At 40.7% G+C, this 24100-nt stretch overlaps 1 protein-coding gene across 17 annotated transcripts in view; it reads left to right on the plus strand.

Annotated features, from left to right (window-relative positions):
* AP2B1 (adaptor related protein complex 2 subunit beta 1) overlaps positions 1–24100 on the plus strand; it is a 148646-nt gene that overhangs the window by 34808 nt on the left and 89738 nt on the right. For all 17 annotated transcript variants that reach the window (XM_054535204.1, XM_054535207.1, XM_054535208.1 and 14 more), the window contains 4 exon segments: positions 11714–11904; positions 13921–14142; positions 14689–14809; positions 17662–17757. In XM_054535204.1, the coding sequence (XP_054391179.1) occupies positions 11714–11904; positions 13921–14142; positions 14689–14809; positions 17662–17757 (630 nt within the window).

The raw sequence follows: 24100 nt of genomic DNA on the forward strand, positions 1-24100 counted from the left end.
TGGGAGGCTGAGGAGGGTGGATCACCTGAGGTCAGGAGTTTATGACTAGCCTGACCAACCTAGCAAAACCCCATCTCTACTAAAAATACAAAATTAGCTGGGCCTGGTGGTGCATGCCTATAATTCCAGCTACTTGGGAGGCTGAGGTAGGAGAATCACTTGAACCCAGGAGGCGGAGGTTGCAGTGAGCTGAGATCTCACACCTTTGCACTCCAGCCTGGGTGACAAGCAAAACTCCGTCTCAAAAAAAATAAAAAGTAAAAGAATTTAAATGTGTATGTGCACACACACACACACACACACACTCAGAACTGCTTCATTTTCTCAAAGTGTTTACATTTTTTAATACATAAAGACTGAGTTATCTGAACACTGCTTCATTATAGAAATCTCAAAAGAGAAAAAAACGAAAGATAAAAAAAAAAAAGAAATCTCAATCCTCTTATTCCAGTGATGGATATGAGTCCTTATTTTACTGCTCTTGAGGAGTGATTTTGTTCCACTTTTTCAGAGGCTGCTCCACATGGTGGCAGCACTGCACCAGCACAGATTAGATTCTCTTAGAAAAAAGAATGAATGCTTCCAGGGGGGTGTGCCTTAGTAGTTTTCTTGTAGCTCACTTCAGAAGGGCATCCTAGATTTGAAGTCACTAGAATATCTGCAGAAATGACTTTGAAATCTTCTAATATGAGAGATAAATGTTGATCGAGAGCTGAAAATTCTTGGTGTTATGTTGACCTCAAGTCTGGTTCTTAGTGACACTGTGCCTTGCTGCAGGTAACAAAGCTTTACCATAGTTTTGTTTCCTGTCTTTTGCAGAGAATCACATACATCTTACTTTCCTGCAGTTGTTTTACCATTTATAGTTTAGTTGAAGCTAACTTTTGATGAAATACTAGTTAAGAGAGAAAAGATGAATTTAGAAGTAAAAAAATCTCACTCTATTAAGTCATAGCTTTATGTTCATGTTGTTTAACTTACCCAAGTCTGTTTCCTTTCCTGGAAGATGAAGGCTACTATCTTAGAGAGTTGTTTGGATTATTAATTGAGCTTTTGCATGAAAAGCACCCTGTAAAGTGCTTGGCTTATGGGAGCTCATAAGTGGTGGCTGCTACTGTAATTATGAAGTAGGTATTAGGCAGAGGTTAACATTATTGCTACAATATTAATTTAAAAGGTTCTGATTCCTTTACTATTTGTACAGACTATCTGTTCCGAGGGAATTAGAGTTAAACTTGTCGTCAGATGTGGACTTTATTAGTTCATTATTTTGAAGGTAAACCTCCATCCAGAATAAGGAAACATTTTAGAGCTATAGGGAAATAGCTTTTGTGGTTTTTTTACAAATGTCACAAGTATATATTTGCAAGAAAATGTGTATCTTTTTGGTATGTGACTTGTTTTATTGAGATACGCACTTTTGAATGACAGTATTCTCTAGCTTCCTTACTATGGTTTTCTTTTTTGCTCTCAGAGGCATATAGGGGTATTCAAACCTCAGTTAACTTACGTATATTAGAATTTGCAACTCCAGAGATGCCCTTGACAGCCCCACCACATGTGCTTTGCTTTTTGTTTTTGTTTATTTTTAAAATTTACTTTTTATTTTTTGAGAGACCTGGTCTTGCTCTGTCACCCAGGCTGGTGTGCAATGGCTTGATCATAGCTCAGTGCAGCCTCAAACTCCTTGGCTCAAACAGTCTTCCCAAGCAACTGGAACTACAGGCATATGCTACCATGCCCAGCTAATTTATTTTATTTTATTTTTTGTAGAGATGGGTCTTGTTTTGTTGCCCACGTTGGTCTCAATCTCCTAGCTTAAAGCAGGCCTCCTGCCTCAGACTCTCAAAGTACTGAGATTATAGGCGTGAGCCACCATGCCTGGCCTGCTTTTTGTCTTTTTCGGTTCAGTCCTCGTAAGTCCCTTTGGCTTACTGCCTAGCCCCTTTGATCTTCATCTTCCAGACCGTCTATCACTCTCACAGCTGCCCATGAGAATACCTATGCTTCATTGTTCTGTCCTCTCTGCAAAATTACAAACTGTTGAATTAGTAAAAAAAAAAAAAAAAATTCTCATTTGTTAAGTGTTCTTCTGCATAAGCAGCATGCTCTCAGAATAGCCTCAATTCAGGCCAAATACAATCTTTAGCAAAAGTTGTAGTTAAACTTCCAGCTTCTTTTAATTTGAACTTTTGCTTGAAAACCATTTTTCTTCTCCGAAAGCAGTATGTATTTTGACTATGTGCTAGCCAGCACGTAGACAGAGCATGGGATTATGATGGTGGTTCTCAACCAGGAGTGATTCTACTCTCCAGGGGACATTTGGCAATGTCTAGTAACATTTTTTTGGTTGTCAAACCTGATGGGAGGAGTGCTACTGGCATATATTGGGTAGAGTCCAGGGATGTTTTCAACATCCTTCGGTGTACAGGACAGTCCCCCCAAAACAAAAAATTATCCAGCAGTAAATGTCAGTAATGCCAAGGTTGTGAAACCCTGGATTATGGAAATAGCATTGAGGCTTCAGAGCCAGAGTGGCTGCTATTTGAGTCCTGGCTTGGCTGCTTACTAGAAATGTGGCTTTGAACAAGTTATTTAAAATGAGCTTCAGTTGTCTTATATGTAAAACTGAGGTAATAATGCCTATTTTAGTGAATTATTTTGAAGATGAAAGAATAATGTATTTAAAATTTTAAACTTTGCCTGATATATGGTAAACGCTTAATAAACTGCAGCTATTCTTGAGGAAATGGCCTAACATTATGCACCTTCCGGTTGTTATAATCTTCATTTAGGCATTAGGAAGTTTACTTGTGTGGTGATTTGTTGTCAACCTAAGATGATAAAATATTGAAAAATGCCATCTGTCTAGATCTCTTTCTAAGCTCAAGGAAGATTTTCGTCAGGATATATTTGGTATTCATGTAAGCTATGTTAAACTGTCTATTAAAGGTAGGCCCAGAATGCATAGAAAAACTTCATGACTTCACTTAATTTAGTAGGTTAATTATAGGATTGTTGTTATCTTAAATATATATTAGTAAGTAACAATTACAAAATTAAAATATTATACATAAATGAAATTTAAAATGTATAATACTTTTCATATCAAATGTCCATGAAGGAGTTAGAGCTGGTAGAATTTTAGGCACATATGATAATGTCAGTATGTGGTGAGCACTTGATAAGAGTAACATTGAAGGTAATACATTCAGTCTGTATCTGAGTTCCTCAAATTGTGTTTCATATTAAAAAAGGAGCTGCTGTTAATTTTTGCAGGATTGAAGTTTGGGTAAGTGGAATCACTGGGGGCTGCTTTGGTATGAGGCCAACTTCCCAGCTCTTGAATTTCCCACCAGTTGGTCTGAGTGTATTTCTGTCTCTACTTATAGAGAAAGCAAACACTTTTTGTTTTCCTTTTATAGTGTGCTTTGTGGAAATTTTCTGTATATTTTCACTTTTAAAAAATAATTTCATCGTTTTATATTATTATGAACTTAGGTTTTAAAAAATATCTCTTCTTTTTCTTTTTTTTGGAGACGGAGTCTCGCTCAGTCGCCCAGGCTGGAGTGCAGTGGCGCCATCTCGGCTCACTGCAAGCTCCGCCTCCTGGGTTCACGCCAGCCATTCTCCTGCCTCAGACTCCTGAGTAGCTGGGACTACAGGCGCCGGCCACTACGCCTGGCTAATTTTTTTTGTATTTTTAGTAGAGACGGGGGGTTTCACCATGTTAGCCAGGATGGTCTCGATCTCGTGACCTCATGATCTGCCCGCCTCAGCCTCCCAAAGTGCTGGGATTACAGGCATGAGCCACTGCGCCCTGCCAAAATACCTCATTTTTTAGAGGAACAATTTTAAATTTACAGAAAAGTTACAAAGATAGTACAGAAAGTTTTCATATACCCTTCAGTCAGTTTCACCTAATGTTAACATCTTACTTAACCGTGGTACATTTGCCAAAACTAGGAAATTAGCATTGGGATGTTACTATTAACCAAAGTAGAATTTCACCAGTTTCAACACTAATGTCCTTTTGCTATTCCAGGATTCAGTCCGGAATACCAAATTGCGTTTAGTCACTTCCTTTTATAATGCATCAGTCTACTCTGTTTGAAGGTAGCTTGAAAACAGAAAAGTGCTTTACAACCATGAAATGGCATTTTTCATCCAGTCACCATAGCATAGTGGTTGAAACTCAGGCTCTAGAACCAAATAGACTTGGGTTTGTATCCTGGTTCTGCTATTTCTTAAACGTGTGGTGTCTCTAAATTTTAGTATCCTCATCTACAAAGTGGAGATTACAAATAGTGCTACTATCGTAGGATTGTTGTGAATATTAAAGGACAGAGGGCTTGCAAAGCACTTAATACTGGTCCTCATATGGAGTAAGCCCCTAATAATAACAAACACATATTCTTTTTTTTTTTTTTTTTTTAAGAGACAAAATCTCGCTCTGTCATGTAGGCTGGAGTGCAGTGGCACAATCTTAGCTCATGCAACCTCCATCTCTTGGGCTCAAATAATTCTCACACTTCAGCCTTCTGAGTAGCTGAGAGCACAGGCACATGCCATCATGCCTGGCTAAGTTTTGTATTTTTAGTAGAGACAGGGTTTCACCATGTTGGCCAGGCTGGTCTCGAATTCCTGACCTCAAGTGATCCGCCTGCCTCAGCCTCCCAAAGTGCTGGGATTACAGGCGTGAGCCACCATGCCCAGCAGAAACATATATTCTATATTGTGCAGTGATTGTAGTGCCGGATATTAATAATTTTAGAAGGGTTAGTATTTCAGTGGCAAAATTTACTTTTTAATTTTATAAGATTAAAATTTTAAGGTTAAGATTAAAACTTTTAGGATGAAGAATTTTAAAGATTAAATTTTTTAAAGCTCTGAGGGCAACTTACCCACAAATGAAGCTAAATCTACTAAGAGTACTAGTTACTACTTTAACAAGGTAATTATTCAACGGTGTACGTTTAAAGTAGTTCTCAACAGCAACTTCCTGAAAGCTGGATCTGTTGTGTGTTGTTTTGGTGGTTTACCAGTAGATCAAGGCTCATTTGTCACTTTAAGATGACCTCAAGGCTGTAATTTGGCTGGGGAATACTTTACTCTCAGAAATGGGGAGATCATAAGTGGTGTGATAATAAGTGTTTTGTTCAAGTTGCAGCTTGCTTTAATGAATTTTAGGGGCTATGGTCCAAATAACTGTGATGGTTACAGGCATGCCTTTTATTTGTTTATCGATATTTATTTGTAGTGTTTTGGCTTTGAGAGTACTTGAATTTTGTTAAATCGTATCTTAAACCACTTAAGTAATGAATTTTATTTTTTGTAAACCTTGTTACCATGTAATCAGACTTTCTTTTCATAATGAGATGTGTTGGCTCACTAGGTAGTTTTACTTCTCATTCTAAGGAAGAAGATGGGGAAAAAATTGAATATTCTAGGTTGTAATGTAGCACGCATATTAACAGTTGGCATTCTAGACAGTGTTTTGGATTAAAGTATAAGCCCTAAGTTTTACTTGTTTGACTGGTACTGCAGTCATTATCTCCTTGAGGAGATAATAATGACTGAAACTCTGAGAACAAATATGTTGTCCTGTGCCTCACATGTCATTTGAGGTCATTCTGTAAAGGAGATAGCAATATTCTAAACCATTGCTAATTTAGAAGAGAGCAAAAATATGTAAACCACCTGTGTATTTCCTCATAATAGTTTTGGTCAGTTACTCTACTGCTTTCACTTTATTCAAGTCTTCAGGGATACCAGCCAAAATAATTGTAAATTGAGCAGAAAAACTGAAGCATAAATTTGTTTATAGTGTGTGACCTTGAAGGTCATTGGTGGAAATCAAAATCCTGTAAATAGTAATTTACTTAACAGGAAGAAGTCACTGAACTGGAAAGTGGTAAGTTTCTTAGGTTCCAAGGCCATGAAAATGAGTGAAATTAGAGTGCAGGGTGAAAATCATCTTAAGGGACAGGGAAATGGGTGAGAGGTTCCTCATAAGTGAGCTTATGTGTGTGATATTCCACTCCCGGTTTATATCTAGATTTCCTTGGAGAGTCCTTTTTTTTACAGGGTCGTTTTTATTCTAACCATACCTACTGTACCAGCTCACTCCTTTTTTAGCAAAATGAGGTCAAATTTATTATCCTCAGCTGCTGCATGTAAGACAGGTATAGATCATAAATCATATTTTATAGCTAGGTAGTAAATCTTTCCTTCTTTAAGTACTGTCAGGATATGATTATCTCTGAAATGTATAAAGTAGAAGAATACATTTTTCTCCTTGTATATAAATCTACATGTCACCTTTGCTGGAAATAATGTTTGGATTATATTATCCTCCCCTACTCTGAATCTTCTTTCCCTTCCCTTAGTTGAAGTTCACAAGTCTTGGAAGCTCTATAAATGCTGGAGACCAAGTATTAGTAGTCAGACACTGGAATCAGGTGTAGACCTTGAGTTCAGATTCAAGCAGGAATCCCTTTCTGGCTGTGTTGACCCTAAGCAAGTCACTGAACTTCTCTAAGTCAGTTTTGTTATCTGTAATAGGTGGCTTTTAGTAGCAGCTACTTCAGAGTTGTTGTGAGGATTAATAGCACAAAGTAAATGTTCAATACATTTTAGCTATTCCAGTCTTTTATCTCTGTAAAACTCATTCTATTAGTATAATGTAAGTAAAAATACAAATTGCTTATCATCAAAAATTCAGGCTGGATATGGTGGTTCACACCTGTAATATTAGCACTTTGGGAGGCCAAGGCAGGAAGATTGCCTGAGGCCAGGAGTTTGAGAGAAGCCTGGGCAACGTAGTGAGACCCTGTTTCTATTTAAAAAAAAAAAAAATCAGCAGACTCCACAGATCCATAAGGAAATATCATATTGAAGAGAAGTCTGTAATTAAGGCAGAGAAAGATTGTCTAGGATTGAGTATGATTTTACACATCTACATATGCTGCTTTTATATATATATGTTTGTGTTTAATATCTATATCTGTAAAGTATACATAATTGGGTTAGCTCTTTGAGGGGATGTGAGGGGTGGGGAATGTTTAGTTGCAGTCTCCCCAAGAATAGAATTTACCGTAATTGGGAGGCAAGATGAATAAAGGATTTTTTTTAGTTTTTTATTTTACTTTTATTTTTTTGGAGACAGAGTCTCATTCTGTTGTCCAGGCTAGAGTGCCATGGTGTGATCTTGGCTTACTGCAACCTCTGCCTCCCATGTTCAAGTGACTCTCGTGCCTCAGCCTCCCGAGTAGCTGGGATTACAGGTATGCACCACCATGCCTGGCTAATTTTTGGTATTTTAATTAGAGACAGGGTTTCACCATGTTGGCCAGGCTGATCCCAAGCTTCTGGCCTCAAGTGATCCACCTGTTTCAGCCTCCCAAAGTGCTGGGATTACAGGCGTGAACCACCGTGCTCGGCCAAGGATTTATTTTTTTAATGCTGCAGATGTGTCCCTTTGTAACCTAGATGCCAGCTTTTTATAAATCAACTTGTGCTGAGGAAGCTCTCTTAGGGTTTCTTAACCCTATTTGTAGGCCAGGTACCTTATGGTGGCTCACACCTGTAATCTCAGCACCTTAGGAGGCCAAGATGGGAGGACTGCATGAGGCCAGGAATTTGAGACCAGCCTGGACAACATAGTGAGACCCCTGTCTCTACCAAAAAAAATAATTAGCCAGGCATGGTGGCATGCACTGTGGTCCCATCTGATAGTTCAAAATTACAGTGAACTATATGATTATGCCACTACACTGTAGCCTGGGTGACAGGCAAGACCCTGTCTCTTAAAACCAACCAACCAAACAAACCCCAAGGAAATCCTATTTAAAAATTCATTTTTAAAGCGAAACTTTCTCTAGAAACCCCCCTTTTTGGCTGGGTATGGTGGCTCACATCTGTAATCCCAGCACTTTAGGAGGCCAAACTGGGAGGATTACTTGAGACCAGGAGTTCAAGACCAGCCTGGGCAATATAGCCAGCCCCATCTCTAAAAATATAATTAAGAAACTTGACTGGGTGTGATGGTACAAGCCTGTAGTCCTGGCTACTCAGGAGGCTGAGGTGGAAGGATCACTTGAGTCTAGGAGTTTGAGATTACAGTGAGCTGTGATCAGTGCCACTGCATTCCAGCCTGGGCGACAGAGTGAGACCGTGTCTCTTTAAAAAAATGCAATTTTTTTTCTTGGAAATCTAATTTTTCTGAAATGGTAGCTAAAAGACCATTGTTCTCTTTGTGTCAGTATTTCCTAAGAGAAATGCCAATTTTTTGACAGGAGAAGTGTTACACATAGTTGTGTTAACAGTTCTAAATCAAAGTAATAGTTCAAATGAAAGAAGCACACCTTTATCTTAGTATACAGGTGAGTCAAGGCAGTTATTGTAAGGGTTGGATTTGTTCTTTTGTGATATTATTGTCTAGAGAAGACTCTGGAGGAAGAGGAAGTAAATCTTAAGTTTCAATCTATTATTTTTAAAGTTTATTTTAAAAACTAAACAATATATATTCATAGTACAGAATTCCAAAGAAACAGTATAAACATTGACAAGTGAGTTCTGTCCTGTACACTCTAGCCACCCAGTTGCTGTCTCAAAGTCCATCTTTTTCTTTAAGATACTTTAGATTCAGTGCGACTGATTTATTTTAAGTTTTCATTGAAGAGTGAGAGAAACTCGGCTTACGGACCAGGAAAACTGAGAGTGCTGCCTGGTGAGCCTGCCTCAGTGTGTTGCTAAAAATGTAACAGTCTGACTGTGGAGATTAGGAGATGAAAGTGTAGAGATAGGATGGAAGGAACTTCAAGAAATTTTAGAGAAACATTAGAGTTTTGGTATAGAGGGGTAGGATAGCATCTCCTCTGGACGGTCACCATTTGGCAGTGATCTCTCTTATTTGTGCAGGCTTTGCTAAACAATCCTCTAATCTGATCTTTCTGGATCCTTAAATTAGACTTACTTTTCTCCATTTCGTTTCTTGTTTTAATGTCATGATAAGTGGCAATTGCCTATTTAAACATCAGACCATACACTTCATTAGGTGCATTATACACTTGGTTTAATTTCCAGTTGCCTATAATAACAGAGGATTTCTAATTGTTCATTCTGTTTAGCATCCTTCTGTTCTTTTTCTCCCCATTGCTGTTTTTAATTCTCCCCATTCTCTCATTTTCTTTGTCTATATTTCCTATTACTAGACCTTATATTTAATCTTTTTGTTTTTTTTAAACATGAAAAGGGTTTCACTGACAGAAGTGGTAATTTATTTCAGACAACTGGTAACCAAGAGTGGGCATGTGTTGGCAGCAATAAATCAAAACAGGCCTTCTGATATGATACTTTGATTCTTTAGACTATAATAAGGTCAACTAAGTATGTTGTGCAAGGGAAATAAAATATCTTTCTTGCATGTGAAGGACATGGAAAGGATTATTATTTCTCTCTTTATGGCTTTTCTCATGCTTGATGATAGAGTTAGCAAACAAAAATTAAGTCAGAAAAGAGCCTCATACATGTTACCATCCAGTAGGTGGGCTAGATAAGTTTTCCTGATTTGTCTTAACAAGAATAAAATAGTATATCTGTAACCATATTTACCAAGTGAGTCTCTGATTTTTCATCTTAGCATCTTTGTTCTGATCACCAAAGTATAGCTTGAGATGATTGCATTTGTGGCATCATTATCCTTTACATAATAATGGATATTGTTGTAAGTATATTATTTGTTAAATAAATCACATTCTCTAGACATTTATCTAAAATCAATAGCTAGATTGTAGTCATTATGTTTCTTCCCTTGCTAGCAAAATGATAATCATACAATTCTTAATTTCTCAAGTTTTTATTAAGGGACTTCAGTAAGAACTAACAATGGTTTTACATTTTTGAAAATATTTCCGATATATATAATTGCTGAAGCTGTCTCCTATCACATTTCATTTATACTTGGAGAATATTTATTTATTTATTTATTTATGAGATGGAGTCTCACTCTGTCGCCCAAGCTGGAGTGCAGTGGCATGATCTTGGCTCACTGCAACCTTCACCTCCCGGGTTCAAGCAGTTCTCCTGCCTCAGCCTCCTGAGTAGCTGGGATTACAGGCACGCACCACCATGCCTGGGTAATTTTTTATATTTTTAGTAGAGACAGGGTTTCACCATGTTGGCCAGGCTGGTCTCGAACTCCTGACCTAAGTGATCTGCCCATCTCAGCCTCCCAAAGTGTTGGGTTTACAGGCGCGAGCCACCACGCCCAGCCAACTTATACTTGGAGAGTATTTATATTCAGCCTCACTTTGCTAATCTTTCGTCAGCATCTGGGAGCCTCACTGCAAAACATGGTCTTAAATTTACTTGTACAAGGCCACAATATATAGTATTTTGTATGTATGCATTTTTTTTTTTTTTTTTTTTTAGTATTTTTGCAACTTTTAAATGACTTTAGATGTTCTTCCGTTGTAGATTTCTTAGAATTAATTTGTAATTTTGATAAAGTGTTGACTTTTCTTCCTGCAGCTAAATGGATTCCCAGGTCTGTGAGTCAGGATACAAGTGTACTTTCGAATATAAGATAGCAATTTTTCAGCCGGGCATGGTGGCTCACGCCTGTAATCCCAACACTTTGGGAGGCTGAGGCAGGCAGATCACCTGAGGTCAGGGGTTCGAGACCAGCCTGGCCAACATGGCAAAACCCCATTTCTACTAAAAATACAAAAATTAGCTGGACATGGTGGCGTGCACCTGTAGTCCCAGCTACTTGGGAGGCTGAGGTAGGAAAATCCCTTGAACCCAGTAGATGAAGGTTACAGTGAGCCGAGATGTTTGCCTACTCGGAAAGAAGGATACATTTGAAATACTGTATTTTGTTGAATCTTTAATGCCACTGATTATAAGATGTATTATTATTTTCTGTATTACTAAGGAAGAAAAATGCTTCCTATTGAACTGACAGGCCATTGATTATAAAATGCAACCCAGTTTCAAAGGTGTTAATGTGAAAAACTGTAGCTTACACTTGATGAATTATGGTAATATAACCAGCCACCTTAAATTTACATAAGGCTTTGTAGAAAGCACTTACACATATGTCATCTGATCTTATCCTTAAACTGAAACTAATCTGTGAGGTGGATTAAATTATCTCATTTTCAGATGAAGAAACTGAATTTCACAGAGATTAGATATTCTCTCAGCATTGTATACTAGTGAACTAGGGTCTCAGGCCCACATATTCTTAATTCTAAGACTCGTAGTATGATTAATGGTGTCACCTCCCCCAAACCCATACATATACAGCTACACAATTATAAGATTATTTGGCCTAGATTTTTCTCTCTGTTGCCTAATGTACATATTTCATATTCAGACTGTCATTTTTCATATGCTGTTCATGTCTTGATTTTGAAAGTTTTGAGTGCTGTTAACATGGTTAATGTATGTTTTACCATTAAATAACATGTGACTCTGCTAATATATGAATTGTTTTAATTTTGGGTTGCCTTACCACTATATATAATATCATTGGTGGTTTAATATATGTTTTGAAGTGATTTATTTGTTTCTGTCTGACTAGGTAAAATGTTCAGGAATGGTTATGAATTGAGATCCGTGAAATGATCCAGAGAAGGCTGATTAAGTGTTTGTCTATAGCTGTACTGTTCTTGGTGAATCAAGGTCATATCCCCTTCTTTTCCAGGTGGTGGCTAATGCCGTAGCAGCATTATCTGAAATCAGTGAGTCTCACCCAAACAGCAACTTACTTGATCTGAACCCACAGAACATTAATAAGCTGTTGACAGCCCTGAATGAATGCACTGAATGGGGCCAGATTTTCATCCTGGACTGCCTGTCTAATTACAACCCTAAAGATGATCGGGAGGCTCAGAGGTCAGTCTGTTTTCCTGGCTACTTTCTGGTAGTCTTGCCTGATTCAGTAAGTTCTGGAGTCTGCTATTAGAATAAATCTGTTGAGGAAGGTCAGTGGTTTCTGGGATAGGTGTTGCTATCTCCAAGGTATTTTCTCACTGGATTTAGGAATATTTTAGGTGGTAGAATAAACTATGCAAAACTGTTTCTAAGAAATGTATGTTTTTCATACAGTTACTTCTGCTAAAATCTCTCTTATCGTCTTACGTCTCCCATGCACAGTTCTTGGCCATTTGGTCAGCAAAGATTATTGAGTGTCTGTCTTTGGGGTAACAGATTTTTCATTCTATTAGATATATAGAAAGTGTCTTCATATTAGTTATTGAGCTGACCTGTATATATAATTCAGTATGAAAGAATGTTAAAGTCAGCAAAATATATCCTGCTTTCCAGTAGATATGGAAACCATGTCAGTCTGAATTTGAAGACTTTAGAAGGCACACCTAGATTGTTCTGCTCAGCCTATTACCATGTAATGTTGCAAATTTTCTTTGGTTATTAGAAATTGACTACTAAATTTCATCTACACATACATACATTTTAGTTTACAAAGTTGGAATTATCCCTAATTTTTATTGAGCATTTTGTATATGCAGGCACTGTACTAGGCAAAGTACTTCTGAAGAAATGTTGGCTCTTCATTAAAGTTGGTATATTTTAATTATGGTATATAAGAACTGGTCTGGCTGAAGCTGATTTCCAAGCTACTAGAATGTAAGTGATCTTCACTTATCTGGGAAGTTGTCCCTCTAGACTGAACTAAAGCTCACTCTGATAGTTTGTTTCCATCATTGAAAGTACAAATATAGTCTGGAAATAACTTTACTGAGAATTTTATTTTCTTCTGTTGGCCATTGACATCACATTCATTCATTCACTCAGCAAATATTTATTAAGCACATACTGTGTGCCAGGCAGTGTTCCAGGCCCTGAGGATACAGCAGTGAACAAAGTCATGGCCCTCTGGGATCACTTATTCTGAAGGATGGGGGTAGGAATATATATAATATGTATAGATAATATAATATATAATATGTATAGATAGTATAATATGTGAGATGGTGATAAGTACTAACAAGAAAGTAAAGTAGAGAAGAAATCTAAGAAATGCCGGGCATTTGGGGGTGAGGGGTTGTATTTTCTTTTTAAAGGATGGCCAGGGAAGACCTCACTGAGAAGGAGGCATTCATAAAAAGACCCAAAGGAAGTCAGGAATAGGAGGAAGAGAGAAGCACAGCCTATTTATCTTGTTTCTTTAATACAGTAAGTTAGCTACTCGTGTTGCCCAAGCTACCAAAATTGGATTAATTTCTAAAGAACCCTCAACAGATAATTAAATATCTACCATTTTATGAGGCATGTAAGTGTAGGTGGCAGGGGCTAGGAGAGGGGGGAGACAGGAAAATATAGTAGTGGTGTCCTGCTATTTAAAAAACAAACCCTTTTCAGAGAGTCCCTTATTCTCATTATCCTTAAGAGAGGAGGTTGGATTGTTTTCCCTACCAACCTGCCTCCTTCTGTATCTTACAATGAAATCTTCAGCCACAACTGGGTTGCTATCTCTTCCTATGAAATAACTCTCAGAATGCTTAATTTGACTTCCTGTAGGTTGAGTAGAAATGGGCTGAGAGGCAGGGAGCCCTAACATAATATGGGGAGACAAAGAGGACTATAAAACAAGAAGGTAAATGGTGTGAGCTCAAGTGTCTTGGGTATTGCTAGTTTCTTTCCAGTTTGAACATCCCTTATTGCTGGTTTCCTGAAGTCTTCTGATGTCCCTGCTCTGCCTGTAGTTTGCTGAGAATGAGGCTTCTGCATTGTTGGATCCCAGTTTTACCTAAGCATGGAGCTTTGATTTTCTAACTAATTCTTTAATTTTTTGATACTTGGCCATTAGACTCTGACATATTACCTTATAGAATGAATTCAGCAAAGAAATTATAATTCATGATATTAATTTTCATTCTCCGCCCTCAGCATCTGTGAGCGGGTAACTCCCCGGCTATCCCATGCCAACTCAGCAGTGGTGCTTTCAGCGGTAAAAGTCCTAATGAAGTTTCTAGAATTGTTACCTAAGGATTCTGACTACTACAATATGCTGCTGAAGAAGTTAGCCCCTCCACTTGTCACTTTGCTGTCTGGGGAGCCAGAAGTGCAGTATGTCGCCCTGAGGAACATCAACTTAATTGTCCAGAAAAGGTTGGGAAATAGTGAAGTGTTGATTAAAGTGTTTGTAATTTTGCATTAAGCTTAATAATGTCAATGTTAATTAGGTTAGTGTTAATCTCTTTTTAATATATGGAAATGAAAATGTTATATGGCAGAAAAACTTGCTTGCCTAGCACCAGGAGGCTAACAGTTGATATCACAGTGTTTCTATAATAAATGCCATGCGTTGCTCCACAATCCAGTTTGTTTTCTGAAGGGTCTCTTTCTGATATACTGTCTAGTGCCTGGTTGATATGGTTCAGGCTGTAGTTTAGAGCCACATTGTTGTTGTTCTAGCAGTTCTTCATGGCAACATGTGCCCTGATGCTTAAAAAGGATAAAAATAATCTGCCAAGTGGAACTGATAAGAATAGACGCGTATAGAGGAAGTTTATGCATTTTTTTTTTTTTTTTTTTTTTTTGCCTGAGTGGAGCGAGAGGAGAGCAGAGAGGCACAGATTAGGTATTAATACAGTCTCAGAAGGGTATATCAGTATATGCCTTCACCTTCCTTTCTTCTGTTTCTGTGTACCCTAGGCCTGAAATCTTGAAGCAGGAAATCAAAGTCTTTTTTGTGAAGTACAATGATCCCATCTATGTTAAACTAGAGAAGTTGGACATCATGATTCGTTTGGCATCTCAAGCCAACATTGCTCAGGTCAGACTTTATGCAGACTCAAGTTGATGATGATTTAGCTCTTTTTTTTTTTTTTAATTTATTTTTTTTATTTATGAAATATTTATTGATCATTCTTGGGTGTTTCTCGGAGAGGGGGATATGGCAGGGTCATAGGATAATAGTGGAGAGAAGGTCAGGAGATAAACACATGAACAAAGGTCTCTGGTTTTCCTAGGCAGAGGACCCTGCGGCCTTCTGCAGTGTTTGTGCCCCTGGGTACTTGAGATTAGGGAGTGGTGATGACTCTTAAAGAGCATGCTGCCTTCAAGCATCCGTTTAACAAAGCACATCTTGCACCGCCCTTAATCCATTTAACCCTGAGTTGACACAGCACATGTTTCAGAGAGCACGGGGCTGGGGGAAAGTCCATAGATCAACAGCATCCCAAGGCAGAAGAATTTCTCCTAGTCAGAACAAAATGGAGTCTCCTATGCCCACCTCTTTCTACACAGACACAGCAACAATCTGATCTCTCCTTCCTTTCCCCACACTTCCCCACCTTCTCTTCAACAAAACCGCCATCGTCCTCATGGCCCGCTCCGGATGGTCGCTGTCTCTTCGGAGCTGTTGGGTACGCCTCCCAGACAGGGCGGCCGGGCAGAGGCGCTCTTTACCTCCCAGACGGGGCGGCCGGGCAGAGGCGCTCCTCACTTCCCAGACGGGGCGGCCGGGCAGAGGCGCTCCTCACCTCCCAGACGGGGCGGCCGGGCAGAGGCGCTCCTCACCTCCCAGACGGGGCGGCCGGGCAGAGGTGCTCCTCACTTCCTCCCAGACGGGGTGGCAGCCAGGCAGAGGCGCTCCTCACCTCCCAGACGGGGCGGCCGGGCAGAGGTGCTCCTCACTTCCTCCCAGACGGGGTGGCAGCCAGGCAGAGGCGCTCCTCACCTCCCAGACGGGGCGGCCGGGCAGAGGCGCTCTTCACTTCCCAGAAGGGGCGGCCGGGCAGAGGCGCTCCTCACTTCCCAGACTGGGCGGCCGGGCAGAGGCGCTTCTCACTTCCCAGACGGGGCGGCCGGGCAGAGACGCTCCTCACTTCCTCCCAGACGGGGTGGCAGCCAGGCAGAGGCGCTCCTCACCTCCCAGACAGGGCGGCCGGGCAGAGGCGCTCCTCACTTCCCAGACTGGGCATCCGGGCAGAGGCGCTCCTCACTTCCCAGACGGGGTGGCCAGGCAGAGGCGCTCCTCACTTCCCAGATGGGGCGGCCGGGCAGAGGTGCTCCTCACTTCCTCCCAGATGGGGTGGCGGCCGGGCAGAAGCGCTCCTCACCTCCCAGACGGGGCGGCCGGGCAGAGGCGCTCCTCACTTCCCAGATGGGGCAGCCGGGCAGAGGCGCTCCTCACCTCCCAGACGGGGTGGCAGCCAGGCAGAGGCACTCCTCACCTCCCAGATGGGGCGGCCGGGCAGAGGTGCTCCTCACTTCCCGGACGAGGCGGCCGGGCAGAGGCGCTCCTCGCTTCCCATACAGGGTGGCGGCCGGGCAGAGGCGCTCCTCACTTCCCAGATGGGGCAGCCAGGCAGAGGCGCTCCTTACTTCCTCCCAGACGGGGTGGCGGCCAGGCAGAGGCGCTCCTCACCTCCCAGACGGGGCGGCCGGGCAGAGGTGCTCCTCATCTCCCAGACGGGGCAGCCGGGCAGAGGTGCTCCTCACTTCCTCCCAGACAGGGTGGCGGCCGGGCAGAGGCGCTCCTCACCTCCCAGACGGGACGGCCGGGCAAAGGCGCTCCTCACCTCCCAGACGGGGTGGCCAGGCAGAGGCGCTCCTCACTTCCCATATGGGGTGGCGGCCGGGCAGAGGCGCTCCTCACTTCCCAGATGGGGCAGCCGGGCAGAGGCGCTCCTCACTTCCTCCCAGACGGGGTGGCGGCCAGGCAGAGGCGCTCCTCACCTCCCAGACGGGGCGGCCGGGCAGAGGTGCTCCTCATCTCTCAGACGGGGCAGCCGGGCAGAGGTGCTCCTCACTTCCTCCCAGACGGGGTGGCAGCCAGGCAGAGGCACTCCTCACCTCCCAGACGGGGCAGCCGGGCAGAGGCGCTCCTCACTTCCCAGACGGGGCAGCCGGGCAGAGGCTCTCCTCACATCCCAGACAATGGGCGGCCGGGCAGAGGCGCTCCTCACTTCCCAGATGGGGCGGCCGGGCAGAGGGGCTCCTCACATCCCAGACGATGGGCGGCCGGCCAGGCAGAGACGCTCCTCACTTCCTAGACGGGGTGGCGGCGGGGCAGAGGCTGTAATCTTAGCACTTTAAGAGGCCAAGGCAGGAGGCTGGTAGGTGGAGGTTGTAGCGAGCCGAGATCACGCCACTGCACTCCAGCCTGAGCACCATTGAGCATTGAGTGAGCGAGACTCCGTCTGCAATCCCAGCACCTCGGGAGGCCGAGGCAGGCAGATCACTCGAGGCCAGGAGCTGGAGACCAGCCTGGTCAACACGGCGAAACCCCGTCTCCACCAAAAACACAAAAACCTTTCAGGCGTGGCAGCAGGCGCCTGCAATCCCAGGCACTCGGTAGGCCGAGGCAGGAGAGTCACAGGAGCCCGAGGCAGGGAGGTTGCAGCGAGCCGAGATCACCGCAGCACAGTCCAGCTTCGCCAACAGACGGAGACCGAAAAAAGAAGGAGAGGGAGACCGAAGAAAGGGGAGAGGGAGAGGGAGACGGAGAGGGAGACGGAGAGGGGGAGGGGGCGGGGGAGGGGGAGCTGTTTGTTTGTTTTTTGAGACAAAGTCTCACTCTGTCCGATGATTTAGCTCTTAAGGTCTGGCCTTTAAAGAAGCTAGGCTGTGAGATTGCTATTTGAGAATCCTTAATGATTAACCACTTCCTGGGTTTAACAGGTTCTGGCAGAACTGAAAGAATATGCTACAGAGGTGGATGTTGACTTTGTTCGAAAAGCTGTGCGGGCCATTGGACGGTGTGCCATCAAGGTGGAGGCAAGTGTCTGATGGTCGTTAGGATCACATATTGGGGATTCTGAGAGTTCTCTTCACCTTTTTCTTTAAAATAATTTTTAAGTTTATCAAAATAATAAAGCACACAGTTTAAATGTTAAAGAATTTTTAATGGAAAGCAGCTGTCTCTGGTTCCTCCCTTCCCTACCTAGACTTTCTTCTCAGAGGGAATAATTTTTAACTCTGATTTTGCTGTTAGTTATTCTTTTGATTAAAATAGGTCCTCCATGTCCATGAGTTCCACATCTGTGGATTCAGCTAACTGCGGATCAGAAATATTCAGGGGAAAAGAAAAAGGATGGTTTTGTCTGTACTGAACATGTACAGACTTTTTTTTGTCTATATTCCTTAAACAATATAACAATTATTTACATAATATTTACATTGCATTAGGTATTATAAATAATCTAGAGATGGTTTAAAGTATACAAGAGGATGTGTATAAATGCAAATACTATACCATTTTATGTAAGGCACTTAAGCATCCATGGATTTTGGTATCCACAGGGGCCCAGGAACCAATCTCCCATGGATTTGGAGACATGACTGGGCTGCCATATCTCTAAATAATATTCTTGGCTGGGTGCAGTGGCTCACACCTGTAATCCCAGCACTTTAGGAGGCCAAGGCGAGAGGACTGCTTGAGCCCAGCAGTTTGAGACCACCGTAGGCAACATAGTAAGGCTCTATTTCTACAAAAACTTTTTTAAGTTAGCTGGGTATGGTGGCACACACCTGTAGTCCCAGCTACTTGGAGGCTGAGGCAGGAAGATTGCTTGAGTCTGGGAGGTTGAGGCTGTAGTAAGCTGTTATTGTGCCACTGCACTCCAGCCTGAAACCTTTTCACTCTGGGTGACAGAGCAAGACCCTGTCTCCAAAAAAGAACAATAATATTCTTATGCTATTATTTATTAATTTACCTACCATAGACTTTTTCTGTTAACTATCTGCTATAAGAAGTTTCGTTCATACACCCACCATTCCCACTTCTGTCTCCTATTTTCCAGTGTAGTTACATAATGAAGGTTTTTGTTCCTATATCCATTATCATGGTAGATTGAAATAATATGCCTTTGTTTCTTATTCTATCAACTGTTGGCTTGTAAAATTTATGCATATTATGACTGTGTAAATATTTAGGGCCAATATAATGCAAATGATTACATTTTCTTTCTTATAGTGTCTTTTCTTTTTCTGGAGGTTTTTTGTTTTGTTTTGATTTTTGAGACGGAGTCTCACTCTGTTGCCCAGGCTGGAGTGCAGTGGTATGATCTCGGCTCACTGCAACCTCTGCCTCCCGGGCTCAAGCAACTCTTATGCCTCAGCCTCCTGAGTAGCTGGGATTACAGGCGTACGCTACTACACCTAGCTAATTTTTGTATTTTTAGTAGAGACGAGGTTTCGCCATGTTGGCCGGGCTGGTCTTGAACTCCTAGCTTCAAGTGATCCGCCTGCGTAGCCTCCCAAAGTGTTGAGATTATAGGTGTGAGTTACCACACCTGGCCCTGGAGTTTCTTTAATTGCCTTTTTTTTTTTCTTGCATGTGTGTCTTTATCATGCCCCTATATTATTCCTGTTCCTTAAGCATAATATCAAATCTGTAAACTTTATTTTGTCTTAGACCCTTCTCTTTTGCAGTCCTCTGTCTTCTTGTTTGTTCTACTCTGACTGATTGCTTTTCTGGCTTCTGCACGTCATTCCATACAGCCTCCCTATTTCTTGTTATTGGTATATTTTTCCTTGCATTCCTCTTTTTGTGGTTGCAATAGCTTCTTGAATCTCTGAGGATATGAATGATTCGTTTTTTGTTTCTGCACTTTGAATTTAATTATCGGATATTTTTTGGTGATGATTGCATATCTATACATATAATTTTTTAATTGAGATGTTTGCCATGCATACAGTAAAGTGCAGCTCGTTTCTATTTAAGAAAGAGGTAACAGAAAAGTTGATTAGGACTTCTGTATACATAGGCAGGGCTGTTGACTATCAGGTTTCTGCTTTAGGGAAGGGGATTTATCTTTACATGGAAGACCTCTTGAAGAGCCTATGTGTTCTTAGAGGGCAGATTGGTTTCTAGCTTGGCTGCAGCCTTCTGGTAAGTATTATGGGCTGTAATTTATATTGCCCTGCTTCATCAGTCAGCAGTCCTCCATTTGTTTGTCCTCATTCAGAAATTTGTTGAAATTAACAGTGGCTTCTGTTCACTGTTTTTATGGGTTCAGAGCCCCATGGTTGTTCTTGCTACTTGATTATATGCAGTTCTGCCTAGAGTCAGAGGGTTGGACCATATGATTTCTCAGGCATACGAAAACAATTTGTACAGTATGACCAGTACTTTACAGGAACAAAAGGAGGGAGATGTGTGTCAGAGAATCTTCTTTGAAATACCTGTTCCTAATTGGCCTTCCTTGTTTTTTTTCAATTTAGTGCTGCTTCATGTAGTTTCTGTTGATAAATAATTTAATAGAATGGCTGTTACAGCAAGAAGTTAGCTAGTCCTGGGTTCTATTCCTGGTTCTGCTAGCTCACTCGATTCAGATATTTAATGTTTCTCTTCATTGGAGAAATGGGAAAGTCTTTTTGTTGGATCTTGATACGTTAACATCGTTTTTATTACCACTATCACCACACATCACAACTTGTTTTTCTTTTCTTTTTACATTAACATATCTTACTAGCCGTCTACTTAGTATTAATGTAGATAATTTTCAGAGAGATTTTGGTAGCATAAGAGTAAGGTGGTTTTGTTCTCTTCACTAGTGTACATAGCCATCTTTTCCACGAGACTGCCATTGTCTTATGACCTACCTCTCTGACAAAGCTGTAAACAGTAGTACAAAAATTATATCTTATTCTGAAGTTCAGAGACTTTCTAGCCCTGGAATTACTAGAAAGTGTTCTCAAAGCATCTAGATTCCTCAAGGCTGTTAGTCATGTATTGTGACTAATGGAAAGGTTCTCCATAATCTTCTGGAAAAGACTTCTGATGGCTTTCACTTCTTCCTTTGACTAAGCGTGCTTTGGTGGGAGTATGACAGGATGTGAGGAATGAACTTTCTCAGGAAACTTAAGGTCACCCTTCAGGAATCCTGTCTTATCTAGTGCTGTCATTTTGGATTACCCAGATTTACCTTAGAACTTTTCCTATAACTGTTTCAGCCATGAAGGTTTTCAGTTTGACAGAGTTGCCAAGCCAGACAGTTAATTGGACCAGGAGAGGCAATGATTGCCTGTTTGCACTAACTCATCCATGGGACAAGAATCAGCAGCATAAGAATTGTAATGAACTTTCTGTATAGCTTTGGGAAGCAACAAGCTGTTGAGCAAATAAATAGCACTGAAAAAGCAATCCTATGGTGCTATTTTTTTGTTCAGTAACTTTTGCCTATTTCTTTCAGGAGTAAACAAACTCCTGGTCCTTTTCAGTTTTAAAAAGGAGAGAGGTTAAGGCACTAGGTTAAGACCAGGAGTTCTTCACTTCCTAGTCTTCTGGTTATTTTGTGTTTACTATTTCTAATTTTTATATATTAGAATAAAATAGTGGTTTGTGTGTCATTTCTTAAAGACAAAAACATATTTTTCCTGTTAGGAAAACCATATTTGTTTACTATATATAATTATAGAACAAGTTAAACAAAAAATGGGGTACCCTGCTTCCCCCATCTTCTGTTTCACTCTCTCAGATATGCAGTGAACATAATCTGGTAGACATCATTTTATATCATTGTTTATATAGTGTTCTATACAAAGCTGTATTTTTTTATAAAAATGAAATCATTCCACAAATGCTATTTATTTACTCTGTTTTATCTACTTTTTTTTTTACTTACTAGTAATATCATGGACATTGATCCACATTATAAAGAAAAATTTATGTCATCTTTAGTTTCTAGTTTATAGACACAACGTGTAATTACTTGATAACTTACTGAATTTGTAACTTTATCCCTTATTATAGGACCTTAAAGTTGTTTCTACTCTTTTTCCAAATCGTGGTATAAGGAGTATCCTTGCTACTAAATCTTTGAACTCTAGTTGAAGTGAACATTTTTTCATAACAGTTATGCTTATTAGCCATTTGGGAATTGCTCACTCATGTCCTATGCACCTTTTTCCAATATGTTATCTTTTCCACATTGCTATTTTAAAGTCTTTTGTAATTGAGATGTTAACCCTTCTTTTAGTTAGCATTTATTTTCCTAGTTTGTTGTCCTTTAGACTTCTGCTTTCTTGATGCACAGAAGTTTAGATTTTTGTATCAGCTTTTCTCAGTCAGTGTTTTTCCTCAGTGGCACACTTAGAAAATTGTGCTTCACCTAAAGTTATATAAAATTCACTATTTTTTTTTTTTTTTTTTTTTTACTTCTATGGCAATGATTTTGTTTTATTTGTTTTTTGGGGGGTGGTGGGGAAATGGAGTCTTGACTTGTCGCCCAGGCTGGAGTGCAATGGCGCAATCTCAGCTCACTGCAACCTCCGCCTCCCAGGTTCAAGTGATTCTCCTGCCTCAGCCTCCCAAGTAGCTGGGATTACAGGCATGCACCACCATGCCCGGCTAATTTTTGTATTTTTAGTAGAAACAGGGTTTCACCATGTTGGCTATGCTGGTCTCGAACTCCTGACCTCAGATGATCCACCCGCCTTGGCCTCCCAAAATGCTAGGATTACAGGTATAAGCCACTGCGCCCAGCCCTTGTTTTATATGTTTAAGGGTAATTTTAATCAACCAGGAAATAATTTTAGTGAAAGATATGAGTAGAGTGAATCAAACACCAGAACAAATTGTTCTTTCCTTACTGTTATGAAATGTTGTCTTTATCATATACTGAATTTTGTATGTATTTCTGTTTTTGGACTTTTTGTATATACAATGATGGGATGTTTACTTCTGTTCCTCTGCCATACTGCTTTAATGGTAGTTTTTTTTTTTTTAATCGAAAGCAGTATGGCTGAGATGATAATTTTCTTTGAAAATTAATATCCCTGACATAAATGTTTTTCAAATGTTTATACATCGTGAGTAACATCCTTTTATTTGTATTCATTTTAATGATAATACTAAGGATTTACTAAATATGAGCTTTATATCAAGCACTGTGCTAAGCACTTACTTGTATTACTAATTTATGGTAATTCAATGCTTACAGTGGCCCATATTCTACATACTACATAATTTATTAATATAACAATTATAATATTAATAAATATAGCATATTTAAATTTTTCCAACTGTTTTGCTGTTGCAATAACAGCAAAGGAATTAATAGCTGAAAATGAATAAAATAGAGGACATAAATAGAATCAGAAGAAGGACAAAACTACATAAAAGACTGCAGAATCGGCCGGGCGCGGTGGCTCACACCTCTAATCCCAGCGCTTTGGGAGGCTGAGGTGGGTGGATCATGAAGTCAGGAGATCGAGACATCCTGGTCAACATGGTGAAACCCCGTCTGTACTAAAAATACAAAAATTAGCTGGGTGTGGTGGCCCATACTTGTAATCCCAGCTACTCGGGAGGCTGAGGCAGGAGATTCGCTTGAACCAGGGAGTCAGAGGTTGCAATGAGCCGAGATTGTGCCACTGCACTCAGCCTGGTGACAGAGCGAGACTGTGTCTCAAAAAAAAAAAAGACTGCAGAATCATTTCATGGTACAACAGAACCATCCTATATATGACCTCATATAAATGATCTCAAGGTGCAATTTTGTTTTTATTAAATTGCTTATAGTGGTTTAGATTGTTATAGTACTTCTAAAGATTTTATTACAGAAATTTTCAGGTGTACAATAAAGTAAAACTGAATAATGAGATCTTGTGTAGTCATCATCCATCTTGAGCAAATACTGATATGTTACCTGTTTCCGTTTTATCTTCTCCCTCTTCCTCTTCCTTCAGGTGGGTGGGATGCGAATACAAATCCCATATATCATCTTACTCAAGTAGTCCAGTGTGTATATCTAAGAGATAAGATACTTTAAAAAATATATTGTCACATTACCATGTCCAGCAACTAACAATAATTCTTAATTTTATTGAATATTCAGTCCACGTTCAATTGTCCTTAATTATGTAAAAATGTCTTTTTTACAGTTTGTTTGTGCAAATGAAAATCTAAATATGGTCTGGGCCAGGCGCTGTGGCTCACACCTGTAATACTAGCACTTTGGGAGGCCGAGGCGGGCGGATCAGTTGAGGCCAGGAGTTCGAGACCAGCCTGGCCAACATGGTGAAACCCTGTCTCTACTAAAAATACAAAAATTAGCCGGGCAGGGTGGCGCACGCCTGTAATCCCAGCTACTTGGGAGGCTGAGGCATGAGAAAT

The sequence above is a fragment of the Pongo abelii genome, chromosome 19 (assembly GCF_028885655.2).
Source record: "Pongo abelii isolate AG06213 chromosome 19, NHGRI_mPonAbe1-v2.0_pri, whole genome shotgun sequence".
Classification (NCBI taxonomy): Eukaryota; Metazoa; Chordata; class Mammalia; order Primates; family Hominidae; genus Pongo; species Pongo abelii.